Source organism: Leucoraja erinacea, chromosome 25 (genome assembly GCF_028641065.1).
Source record: "Leucoraja erinacea ecotype New England chromosome 25, Leri_hhj_1, whole genome shotgun sequence".
Lineage (NCBI taxonomy): Eukaryota > Metazoa > Chordata > Chondrichthyes > Rajiformes > Rajidae > Leucoraja > Leucoraja erinaceus.
Genome location: NC_073401.1, coordinates 12,399,942 through 12,413,937, shown reverse-complemented (window position 1 = coordinate 12,413,937; position 13,996 = coordinate 12,399,942). Strand labels below are relative to the sequence as shown.

The following is a 13,996-nucleotide window of genomic DNA, read 5'->3' as shown; positions in this document are numbered from 1 at the left end:
TAACTGAGAAAAATTAAACTTTCACTACTTGAGGTTGATAGAAAAAAGATTTTTTTATTTTAATTTCGTTTTTGGAAAATTTGAAAAATATATTTAAAACAAACTGCCCCCCCTTCCCAAAAAAAACACACATTGAGCTACTTGAACAGCAGATACCTCTGCCATTCTTTCTAATAAGAAAATGATACTTCAGCAAAAAAAATAAGAAGTTAGGGTACTTTGCATATGAAAGAACAAAATTATACTACTGAGGATAAGACTGAGTATTAAGATAGCTAAATTATCCAAATCCAAAAACTAAGCTATCCAAATCTTTAAATGAGTGGTGCTACAAATAGTCCAAAATCATGATCTTTTTTTCTTTTAATCAGTTCTGAGGCTAGCAATGTTTTCTGAGTTATTAAATCCATTGGTTTGCCATGTAATCTTGTGTATTATAAAATGAAATATTAGACACTTTTCTCCCCAGAATTTACATAATCTACTTTGTATTTCAAAATGATGGTTCAGATGAATTTGGCATAGTAATTAAATAAATTTATTTTTCAAGAGAATTACATCTCTTAAACATGTTGGTAGTACAAAAATGACACAAATTAATTCCAGGGACTTAAATCATTCAGAATGCTAATCTACCATTTAACCTTTCACATGAGTTTTTTTTGTCATGGCTTTTCAGGAATCATGCAATGATGCCTGATAATGCTGGATCTGAACAGGAATTCAGAACACTAGAACAGAAACATAATAAGCAGTGTTGTTGACCAATCGAACAATGCATATTATAGTCAGATATTATCGTCTGCTTCAGGTGGGTTTTAAGAAGTATATAACGTGCCTAAGGAGCACTTCTTAGGGATGGCAGAATGGCACAGCTGTAGAGCCGCCAGAAACCTGTGATCAATTATGATTACGGTGTAGTCTGTACAGTTTGTACATGACCGTGTGTGTTTTCTCAAGATGCTCCGGTTTCCTCCCACATTCCAAAAAACGTGCAGGTTTGTAGGTTAATTGGCTTCTATCCTTGTCCGGGAGGTTAGGTGCGGCTGTCACTCTACTAAAACAATTCGGTGACTGCCTACTTATTATTTATTTTTTATTCAAATGTTTGCTATGTCGCTCTTCAAGGGAGATGCTAAATGCATTTCGTTGTCTCTGTACTGTACACTGACAATGACAATTAAAATTGAATCTTTGAATCTGAATCTATAAATTACGCCTAGTGTGTAGAATGCGAATGTGGGATAGCATAGAACAATTGCGAATGGTTGATCGATTGTTGGCATGGACTCGGTGGGTCAAAGGCCATGTTTCCACGCTGTATTTCTAAACTAAATCCAAAGGAAATCAGACTCTGAAATGATGAGGGTTTCAATCCATATAATTATATCAATCAAAAAAAATTCAAAACCCAAGATTGTACACATTATATAATTGAGATGCATTGTAACAATTTGATCTGGATTCTGACCAATTTCGAATGGCCTGCAAGAAAGAAAATGTCTTTCATTTGCTCAGATCCTTGAACATCAATGAGGATGTGTCAAAATACTTTACAACCTCAAAATATTATATTTAAGTTATTGTTAAATATACATTTGTGATGAGCAAATGCAGTGTTTTGAAGAGATCTGTTACATTAAGTCATTAGGATATCTACTGATGCATTATGCATGCAGCAGTTCTGACAGCAGAATGGTTTATTTTTCTGCACACCTGCCCAGCTTCTAAAGCATAGCAAGAGAATGGTGTGGCAGACTCGGCAAGAACAAAAAATATTGACTACTAAATCAGATATCATAGGTGCAATGAGCCTATGATATGGGCACACGAGTCCTATAAAATGCATGGAGCTATTGTAAAGTTACATTGCGAATAATCAAATCAAAACCCATGAGATGGATAAAAATTTAATTGCAGTGGGAAAATCCTATCAATGTATAATTTTTGCTTGAACCTACAAAACACAAATGCAAACACTTACATAAAAAAAAAATCATCTGTTCCTCACTGTAATTTTTAAATCAATGCAACATGTAGAGGCAAATAATAATGACAGCAAAACTAGTTACATGCCTATTATTAAAAGGGGTTTACAGCAGATTTATTTATCAAATATATTGCATTTCATTCTGTGCAGCTGTGAAAGCAGCATGCATATAAGTAAGTCAATGCTGAGAAAACAGTTACTGCAGTTAGTTCTGGTATTTGCTTTATAGAAGTATTTTGGATTGCTCAAATTAAAAATTATTTCAACGTTGGATGTCTTCAACTGCCTTGCACCATATTGCATTAGCTTTTAATCTAATTTTACTCAGAAAACTGTACATATTATTCTGCGATCCTGGCATATAATAATGGCCACTAAGTGGCACTCTGGTGTTTAAATGATCAGTATTTATCAAAAAAACATACCTTTCAGTCCATTTTGCTTTAATCTACACTTCAATTAATGCTTATTTTTGTTGATTATATTCCTCTTTTCTGGAATAATTTTATTCTTTAAAGGAATATGTATCCAGACACATATTCTGGTACCTAATTTGATTGCCATTATTATGTAGAAATCTGGACTTGGCCAGCAATTTGATAGTCTATTTATTTGTCTATTTATCTATTTATTTATTTATTTGCACCAAATAATTTATTTATTTGCACCAATGAGCTTCAAATTCCTGGGCGTGCACATCTCTGATGATCTTTCCTGGTCCAAGAACACTGATGCAATTATTAAGAAATCACACTCTACTTCCCGAGAAGGTTACGAAATCGGTTTGTCAAGGAGGACTCTCTCTAACTTCTACAGGTGCACAGTAGGGATCATGCTGACCGGTTGCATCGTGGCTTGGTTCAGCAACTTGAGCGCCCTGGAGCGGGAAAGACTACAAAAAGTAGTAAACACTGCCCAGTCCATCATCGGCTCTGACCTCCCTTCCATCGAGGGGATCTATCGCAGTCGCTGCCTCAAAAAGGCTGGCAGTATCATCAAGGACCCACACCATCCTGACCACACACTCATCTCCCCGCTACCTTCAGGTAGAAGATACAGGAGCCTGAAGATTGTAACGACCAGTTTCAGGAATAGCTACTTCCCCACAGCCATCAGGCTATTAAATTTGGCTCGGACAAAGCTCTGAACATTAATAGCCCATTATCTGTTTATTTGTACTTTTCAAATCAGTTTATTTACTCATGTGTGTATATATTTATATAATGGTATATGGACACACTGATCTGTTCTGTAGTCATTGCCTACTATGTTCTGTTGTGCTGAAAGCAAAACAAGAATTTCATTGTCCTATCAGGGACACATGACAATAAACTCTCTTGAATCTTGAACCATTTATTTGTCTATTTTAGGAAGTCAACTACACCAAAATATGGATTGAGCATCCGCTAATTGCATTGTTCAAAATACTTACTGGAGCTCAATTATAATTCTTCTATGATAAGTTATACTTGTACTGTTTGTGAATTAAACCAATAACTTTTCTGGTTCAGGTATTTGTTGGATAAAACTAATGAAACATTGGGGAAATAAAGTGCGTGTTTTTGAATAACAGACAGTGCCCCTCATAATGTTTGAGACAAAGACCCATCATTTATTTATTTGTACTCCACAATTTGAGATTTGTAATAGAAAAAAAAATCACATGTAGTTAAAGTGCACATGTCAGATTTGATTAAAGGGTGTTTTTATACATTTTGGTTTCACCATGTCGAAATTACAGCTGTGTTTATACATCGTTCCCCCATTTCAGGGCATCATAATGTTTGGGCCACATGGCTACACAGTTGTTTGTAGTTGCTCGAGTGTGTTTAAAAGCCTCCTTAATGCAGGTATAAGAGAGCTCTCAGCACCTAGTCTTTCCTCCAGTCTTTCCATCACCTTTGGAAACTGTTATTGCTGTTTATCAACGCGAGGACCAAAGTTGTGCCAATGAAAGCCAAAGAAGCCATTATGAGTGAGAAACAGGAATAAAACTGTTAGAGACATCAATCAAACTTGCTTACCAAAATCAACTGCTTGGAACATCATTAAGAAGAAAGAGAGCACTGGTGAGCTTACTAATCGCAAAGGGACTGGTAGGCCAAGGAAGACCTCCACAGCTGACGACAGAAGAATTCTCTCTATAATAAAGAAAATTCCCCAAACACCTGTCCGACAGATCAGAAACACTCTTCCGTAGTCAGGTGTGGATTTATCAATGACCACTGTCCGCAAGAGACTTTGTGAACAGAAATGCAGAGGCTACATTGCAAGATGCAAACCACTGGTTAGCCACAAAAATAGGATGGCCAGGTTGCAGTTTGTCAAGAAGTACTTAAAAGACCAACCACAGTTCTGGAAAAAGGTCTTGTGGACAGATGAAGCAAAGATTAACTTATATCAGAGTGATGGCAAGAGCAAAAAAAGGAGCAGTGAAGGAACTGCCCAAGATCCAAAGCATACCACCTCATCTGAGAAACACGGTGGTGCGGGTGTTATGGCCTGGGCATGTATGGCTGCTGAAGATACTTATCTTCATTGATGATACAACTGTTGATGGTCGTAGCATAATTAATTCTGAAGTGTATAGACACATCCTATCTGCTTAAGTTCAAACAAATGCCTCAAAACTCATTGGCCGGCGGTTCATTCTACAGCAAGACAATGATCACAAATATACTACTAATGCAACAAAGGAGTTTTTCAAAGATAAAAAATGGCCAATTCATGAGTGGCCAAGTCAATCACCCAATCTGAACCCAATTGAGCATGCCTTCTATATGCTGAAGAGAAAACTGAAGGGGACAATCCCCCAAAACAAGCATAAGCTAAAGATAGCTGCAATACAGGCCTGGCAGAGCATCACCAGCGAAGACACTCAGCAACTGGTGATGTCCATGAATCGCAGACTTCAAGCGGTCATTGCATGCAAAGGATATGCAACAAAATACTAAACATGACTATTTTCATTTTCATGACATTGCTGTGTTCCAAACATTATGGTGCCCTGAAATAGGGGGACTATGTATAAACACTGATGTAATTTCCACACGGTGAAACGAAAATGTATTAAAATGGCCTTTATAAAAATCTGACCATGTGCACTTTAACCACATGTGATTTTTTTTCTATTACAAATCTCAAATTGTGGAGTACAGAGGCAAATAAATAAATGATGGGTCTTTGTCCCAAACATTATGGAGGGCACTTGGAATGCAAGAACCAGTTACCGAAATATAGAATTCATTTGCATTTGCATTTGAATCCTTTGGGTTTATTTATATACAGATCAGAAATGCGATAATTGGTCTTTTTCATAGGTTACCAGGTATATCATAATTTAGCTTTAGGCTATAACAATCATGCTTCTGTTTCAAGGACAAAAGTATTCACATATTAGAATGACTACATTTAAATGAACATTATTTTTGAAGACATCCAAAGTTCCCTGATAAAACTGGCAGGATTTGGTCTAAAACTTTCTCAGACTTCTATTTATTTGATTAGAACTTACTGTTGATTAAAAGTATTCAAATGTTTTATTTAGCACAACACAAAGTTTTTATTTGTAATATGTTTAAATGTTACATTCAGGCAGAATGCTTTTTTTTTCCCAATAGAATTCTTGTTAACTCAAAGGTAGACACAAAATGCTGGTGTATCTCAGTGGGACAGGCAGCATCTCTAGAGAGAAGGAATGGGTGATGTTTCGGGTCGAGACCCTTCTTCAGACTCTTACTGTTTTATCAAAATTAATATTTAAGTTGTCCCTTATTATTACGAGTTTTACATCCAATATGGATTTTAAAATTCTAATATCACATTGATAGAGTCCTAGGTGGAAATAGGTGGAAACTGACAAGTTAAAAAGACAGTTAGTTAGTTTATTTTTAAGTAGGAACTTCAGATTCTGTAAAATCGAAGGTAGACAAAAATGCTGCTCCTACCATAGATGAGGCTCTCACCAGGGTTTCTTCGATACCCCATAACACTGCTCTCTCTCCCCATCCTCCCACTCGTAACAAGGGCAGAGTCCCCCTAGTCCTCACCTTCCACCCTACCAACCTTCACATACAACAAATAATCCTCCGTCATTTCTGCCACCTCCAACGTGACCCCACCACTGGCCACATCTTCCCATCTCCTCCTGTCTGCTCCCTCCGTAACTCCCTGGTCAATTCGTCCCTTCCCACCCGAACCACCACCTCCCTTGCAACTGTAAGAAATGCTACACTTGTCGCTTTACCTCTCCCCTTGACTCCATTCAAGGACCCAAGCAGTCGTTCCAGGTGCAGCAGAGGTTCACCTGTACCTCCTCCAACATCATCTATTGCATCTGCTGCTCTAGAGGAAAAATAGACTGCAACTATCCACCCTCTCTATGCCCCTCATAATTTGATAAATTTCTATTTGGTTGTTCCTCTTGAATGTTTACTGAACTTATCTGTTCTCTCCTTATAATCCAAGCCCTCCAGTCAAGACAACATCCTTATGAATCTTTTATGCACCCTGCAAGCGTAGTCATAGATAAACAAGGCGTCTTGCACTGCATGGTAGTTGAGAAAGCAAAGAGGATGGCTGACACACAGAATTTATGACAGGGAATTATGCTGGAGCTGTGCAAAATACATGTCAGACTTCAGCTAGAGTCTGCATTGTTCTCATTATCACATTAGAGGATAACATTAGCGAGGTACTTATGGGATTGGCAGGGAGATTGATACATATATTACCAGGGTCAAAGTTTTCTTCAGCACAGAGATCTAGACTTTAAATTTCAATTGGCACAATTAGAAGAGTTTGGGATAAAGTGAGCAGACAGGATCTATTTCCTTCAGCAGATGTCATTAATTAGGAACCATTCATTTAAGAGAGCTGATAGGAAGATTAGAGGGGCATGTGGTAAAATCTTCTAAGGAGCACAGGAAAATGAAACTCTGTGTGAAAAGGCAGAAATCCTCACCTCATTTAACAAGCGAATGAATGAGTACTTGACATACAAAGCTACGGACCAGGAGAAACAGTGCAGATATTTAAAGAGCTCTCTTTTTATTTGTCCCGGCATGGGCATGATGAGCTGAATGGCCTACGGTGTTATAAATTCCTACAACTTGGTAAATATTCTGGATGTATGGACATACTGGAATAAATCAAGTGTCTGATGTGGAATGATGGGTTTCTTTCTCATAGTGGTATTAATATTATTGTTACAGGCAAAATGCATAGTTTAAGCTGCATGCACATAATAGCATCTATATTTGCAGAGCTATTTTCAGCACTACATATTTAATATAAATTGCTATTTAACTCCTAGGTTTCTCTTCCCACTGAATGTTCCACCCTTTGTAGTTTGTACGCATTTAGAAATCTGCAAACGAGAGAAATTATGATACACCTTATATCCATGTAAATCACATTCCCATTGGTTAATAGTTATTACTTTAATGAATTTAATGAGAGGCAAGACCATTTGTGTTCCTAGTGTTGTTATTAATTGTTGATCAGTGTTCCTCAAATAATGACCCCCAGTAAAACGTATTAATCCTTTTTTCAAAAATATAAAAGTTAACTAATTTATCGTTAGTTTGTATCGCAATTCCATTTTGAATATCATATGCTAGACACTACTTAAACTCTAATAGTCTTTGTGCTTTGTAATAGTCCCTATATTAATTCCTCAAAGGTTTGCCATTGATTGTTTTTCATAAATTGAACATTCCTAAAATGAAAAACTGCAACACTGAAAATGCTGTAACTACTTTAAAATCTACGATTCAATAGACCAAAGACTGCCAGATTTATATCATAGTTCTCTTATTTATGAGATTCTCAAATATTTGAATATATATATTTAAGTTAAATGTGAAGAAATTATTTTGAAGCAGTAACTGAACTTGTTAAGCACATTTAGAATAAACCTTCATCCTCAATGGAATACAACAATGTTAATTGTTTAAAATTACACTGTTTGTTGAGGGGGGTAAGGTCGTGATTATTAATCAATCAATAATTTTTTGCCACCACTGCAACCACATAGCCATAAGCGCCATGCCAAATAACCAAATCACCCAATTACAATTTGAAATGTTAAGATATTGAATCCCGGTTCTTCATTGATCAAGTTATCAGCCACTAGTATGAACTGTTCACAGCCTCTCATCCCTTTTATACCAACAGGCGTTGAAAAAAAAAATTCAGTGTTGCTATTCCTTGGTTTCTTAAATGCTAGCAGCAAACATGTTTTATTACATGCATAATACCCATCAGAATGGTCATGGTCTTTGGTTCAACGATCTCTGAAAATCAGGGAAGGGGTTATTACCTCTAAATCACCTTTGGTAATAGACTCTTCCTCTACACGGAACTGTAGATCTTCCACTTTTCTGTTGGTAAAAACAGAAGTGATTCCTAAGGAAGAAAAACTATCAAGTAGAAAGAATATCTGAATATCTGATAATATTAGTTGGAAATGAAGGCAAGCAAAACCTGTTCAGGATACAAAATGTTCCCAATTCTAATGCAGAATACAAAGAATACATACTGTTGTAAAACTATGAGGCTAGACTCACGAATAACTTGACTTTCGAGTTAGTTGCTGAGGACTTCAAGACGGTTGTGGATCCACTCCTGCTCAGAAATGGCATCGATCCCACTCATTTTCCCAATCACCACAACAGGTGTTATCTCACTGGCTCGCCACTTTGCTCTGACCCCTCTGGCTAACAGGAGCACATGCATCAGGCTGAAGACACAAAACACTGGATTAACTCAGCGCATCAGACAGCATCTCTAGAGAAAAGGAACAGGTGACGTTTCGGGTCGAGACCCTTTTTCAAACCTGAAGAAGTCTGAAGAAGGGTCTCGACCCGAAATGTCACCTATTCCTTTTCTACAAGTATGCTGTCTGACCGGTTGTTACTCCAGCTTTTTGTGTCTATCTTCGGTTTAAACTAACATCTGCAATTCCTTCCTACACATACATCAGGCTGCTGTTCATTGACTACAGCTCAGCGTTCAACACTATCTTCCCCTCCAAACACATTGCCAAGCTCCAAAACCTGGGCCTCTGTACCTCTTTGCAGCCTTAACTACCTCATTGTCAGACTTCAATCAGTGCTGATCGTAACAACAACTCCTCACTGACCCCTGGTGACCACAGGTGCACTTTAAATCTGCATACTTTGCCTAGTTCTGATCTCTTTATGCCCATGACTATGTGACCAAGCACAACTATAATGCCATCTACAAATTCGCCGACTACACTGCCAAGGACGGGTTCACGGCCAGGATAGAAATAGAGCTCCTGGTAAAGTAGTAGCCCAGCAACAACTTTCGCTCAGTGAGACCAGGTAACCAATGGTTGACTTAAGAAAGAGGATGTCAGGAGACCAGACACCAGTTTTCATTGGTGCATTGATGGTGGGGCTTCATATTCCTGGGCATTAACATCTCGGATGACCTGTCCAGGCGTGACACAAATATAATCACAAAGTTGGTGTACCAGCGCCTCTACTCTCTTAGTAAGGGCAGTCACCATGGCACAGCAGTAGAGTTGCTGCCTTACAGCGAATGCAACGGCGGAGACCCGGGTTCGATCCCGACTACGGGTGCTGTCTGTACAGAGTTTGTACGTTCTCCCCGTGACTTGCATGGGTTTTCTCCGAGATCTTTGGTTTCCTCCCACTCCAAAGGCGTACAGGTTTGTAAGCTAATTGGCTCGGTAAATGTAAAAATTGTCCCTAGTGGGTGTAGGATGGTGTTAATGTGCAGGGATCGCGGGTCTGCGCGGACCTGGTGGGCCGAAGGGCCTGTTTCCACGCTCTATCTCTAAACTAAATTAACAAGATTCAGCATGTCACCAAATTTCTACAGATTATTATAGAGAGCATTGTTTGCTGATTGCATCATGGCCTGAAGTGGAAATTCCAGTGCAAAGGAATACAAGAGGCTACAGAGAATGGTGGATTCATCCTGGTCCATCAAAGACATGGCCCTCCTCTCCATCAAAAGCATCTACACAAGACGCTACTTCAAGATAACATCTATCAAGAATCCCTATCATCCGGGTCATGGCCTCTTCTCACTGCTACCGTTGGGCAGGAGACACAGAAGCCTGAAATTCCACACAAACAGGATTAGCAACACTTACTTTCATACAAACATAAAACTCTTGAACCTACCTGCACTAGCCTATTCCTACTTGAAAACGGAGCACGGTGGTTCACCTCTTGCATTACCATGGACTGTTTTGTTTTCTAATTGTGTTTTGCACTAATGTCTTGTTTTTTGTGTGCAGCCTTTCTTGTGGAATGTGTAATTTATGTTTAAGTTAATGTATAATTTGTTTGTGTTTGTCCGAGTCTATATGCCTGTTATGCTGCTGCAAACAAGATTTTTCATTGCACCTCTACGCCACCGTTTTTGTGGTTATGACAATTAACAGCCTGACTTGGCTCATATCAATCAAAGCTTTGCTTTTCTAGAATAATAGTTTTATGTTTTTTATTACAATTTTTCCACTTTTTTTATAATGTATGTTAAATATTATCTTAACACTACCTTTTTTCTTCTTCTAGCTGGTTCAAAAGCTCCACCTTCTCTCTGTCAGCAGCCTCCACCAGTGCTCGTAACTGGTCCATTTTCGCCTCCATCTCCAATACATTCTGATTTAAGAGATTGAACATAAACATATGGGAAAGTTCACAATGTTGTTTAAGTGGCTTTTACATTTCCCATTAGCCCACAAGAAAATAGATTTTCAACTGCATATAATGAAGTGAAATAGATTCCATGACATTTGTGTCAAAGATAGTGCCTCAACTGAGGAAGCTTTTGAAATACTCCTTCAAGCAGGCACTGACTGCCACAATATCGACCAACTTATTTTCTTTTTTGGCTCTCAGTGGAAGAGGTCCTTGGAATATTCAGGCTATAAATGCTTTTGACAGCAATGAAGAATCCTCACGTCACGGTTATCAGTTAAATCTCCTTCATCACACTTCGCGTCCACAGTTCTTTTGTCATCCCTCAGCCTTCAGATGTACACAGATCAATTTTCTTCCTCCTTGTCACAAGATAGATGCATTTCGCGTCAAAGAATACATGTCAATTATGTTTGATAGCTACAGGGTCTCCAGGCCACTTTCATAAAACCAGACCTTTTTTTCCCCCAGATGGAAAAGACAAAAATCTCATCATGTGCAGATTATGGTGGATGTTAGGGCATTTCAAGGACTGTGGTTTATTTTGCAGCCGCTGTTGTTTAAGAGTAATTTGTTTGTTCATGAGCCATTGACTGAGAAGGGCTTTATTTATCTTTGATGTCAATTTTCCTGCAGCAATATTTCTGCTGCAGTTGTCACGAGAGGCAAGATTAATGGACATTACATACTGGATTGATTGACAGAGCGGTTGATTCACCAATTGCCTGCAACTATCTTGGTACAGTGACGCTGACATATTTGCAATCACCTCTTACCCTGCAACATGTCTGAAAAAGGGTTTTGGCCCAAAAAGTTGCTATTTCCTTCGCTCCATAGATGCTGCCTCCCCGCTGAGTTTCTCTTGAGCACTTTTGTCCACCCTGCAACATAATCTAGCTGGTATTAATGCTTGGTATTTAGCTTCTCCCATCCCTTCTTTGACAATTACACCTTTCTTGAGTCCATGCCTTCCATCTATGACATTGCCCAGTAAGATTGGTTGGTGGGTGGGAAGATGGGAAATAAAATCTAGAGATAAATTTGGACAAAGATCAATTACACCAGAATTGGACACCAAAGCTGCCGGTTCACATAAAGCCACCATTTCCCTCCATATAAAGCAGGGCCTCGCAGTGAAAATACATACAACCTTCAATTGAAAAAAGCATAGGTAAATATAATCTAATAGTACATTACACCTCATTAAATCCATACTTATCTTTGTTTGTTATCTTGGCCATCACACATGAATTATGCATCCTCTCATCTAATTTCTATTGTACCCTCTGGGAAAAAATAACTAGCCAATTAAGCCAACCGTCTCATTGAGCTCTTACCTGTTCGTGACCCGTCCGAAGTAACGTGAGCTCCTGTTCAATTTCTCCCACGTGGCTAGTTGCCTTGGCAACCTCTCCTCTTTCCAAGTCTCGTTCAGCCAGTAGCTGTTCAATGTGCTGCTGCTTTTCCTTTAATGCCTCCTGTAATGCAGTGGTGCCTGAAATTTTTCTTGCATAACGCGAGGACGTTTCTGTTAGCTGGGGAAAATTTTTAACACACCAGTTATTAGAATAATTGTTTCGCTTGTCTATTACTACAGGTTCCTTGTTGACTGGAAAAATTCCTTCTTTTCCCCTTGTGCATTAAAGCTATGGTAAAAGGATAATGCAAGCCTCTGTGGTTGTCATTTAATGTCATATAACATTGATTGGCTGGAAAAATCCTACCAATCTGTTACGGAAAAGGGAGACTGATGTGCCTGTAACCTTTATATGTTTAACTAACGTTTTGATTCCCTCCTTCTGTAGATTCATGATTGTCTCGCCAATGTCTAATCAAATATAAAATTGCAACCCAGCATTTTTGAATGAAATTGGTTGAGTTCCCCAACCATACTGTTGCAAACTCCCCTCCTTACTGCCTTCCAATTTATTTTTATTGGTATTTATTTTCATATTTTGTTCCTTCATTTATTTTTTTCCTTCCATTTAACTCCCACCTTACTACTTCTCGCTATCTTTAGCCATTTCACCAAATCTCCCATCATCTTTCCCCATTCCTGCCTTCATACCCTACATTTTACTCTTCACCCTCTTCTTTCTTGGTCATCTACCCCAAGACTTTGTTTTCTTCTCTCCAATGTTTTGCCAATATTCCCTCTTCAAAAGGAATGATTAATTAGTAATTTATAATAATAATAATAATAACTTTATTTATAAAGCACTTTTAGGCAACATCAGTTACCACAAAGTGCTGTACATGGGAAATCAACAAAAAGTTATCACAAACTACTAAAACCATTAAGACGACAGGACTATAAAAACAGTAAAAAATTAAAAGACATTAAAAGCACTAAAACAGGAACAATGTCTCAGCCAGTGTCGAAAGCCAGTGAATAAAAGTGCGTTTTTAGGGAGGATTTAAAGATAAGGATTTAAAATTTGCACATTTAACTGGAAATTTAACAATAGACACCTCGCAAAAAGTGAAGGATAGATTAAATAACACTTGGCATCAGTTCAATTTCTTACCAATCCTGATCGACTCGGTCTCCCACTGATGGAAGATGCTACAGAGCTTAAAGAGCTGATGGATGATGCACTAGGACTTCGTTTGAGATTTGATGGGGTGGTGACTACTTTTCGTACAGATGTCTTGGCTTTAGCTGGTGTCGTCGAGGGAAATCCAATTCTGGTAACCTTATGAACTGGTGCAAACAGACCATACTTGGTCTGGCACTGAAAATATCTAAACCATAAAAAAAAATAAAAAAATACTCTCAGTTTTTTTTCTTAATTAGTATACTTTAAAACTTACCCAATGTTAGCAAAAATATGGATTAATGAAATTGAGCATCATCAATAAAACCGTTCACACCATCTAGTGCCATAACAGCTCATAACAACTTTACTGTCACAAGATACACAAATGCTTATTGCTGTAATATCTTACGTGCTTACTTATTTTTGTACCTTCAGGACCTGGTCGGCTGTTCTGGAAGATTACATGGAAGCTGAGAATATGTTACATGATTACCAAGTTTGTTGATGACACTGAAGTAGATAGATTCATGGAAAGTGAAAATGGCCATCACAAATTACAGCTAATCTTGATGAGCTGGGCTAGTGGGCTGGGGAATGATTAATGCAGATAAGTGCGAGGTGTTTCTGTTTGGGAAGTCAAACCAGGGCAGTACCTTCACAATGAATGGTAGATCTCTGGGGATTGTTGTGGAGCAGAGGGATCGAGGAGTACAGGTAAAGATTCCCTGAAAGTGGTGTCACAGGTAGATACGATGGTAAAGAAG

General features: G+C 38.3%; 1 protein-coding gene across 5 annotated transcripts in view; it reads right to left on the bottom strand.

The window, feature by feature from the left end:
- The window catches only part of clip1a (CAP-GLY domain containing linker protein 1a), a 128,939-nt gene that overhangs the window by 58,290 nt on the left and 56,653 nt on the right, over nucleotides 1-13,996 (bottom strand). For all 5 annotated transcript variants that reach the window (XM_055655703.1, XM_055655704.1, XM_055655705.1 and 2 more), the window contains exons 5-8: nucleotides 13,221-13,437; nucleotides 12,030-12,227; nucleotides 10,550-10,653; nucleotides 8,313-8,373 (exon numbers count right to left, since the gene is read on the bottom strand). In XM_055655703.1, coding sequence (XP_055511678.1) covers nucleotides 8,313-8,373; nucleotides 10,550-10,653; nucleotides 12,030-12,227; nucleotides 13,221-13,437 — 580 coding nt within the window. The remainder of the gene's footprint in view (nucleotides 1-8,312; nucleotides 8,374-10,549; nucleotides 10,654-12,029; nucleotides 12,228-13,220; nucleotides 13,438-13,996) is intronic.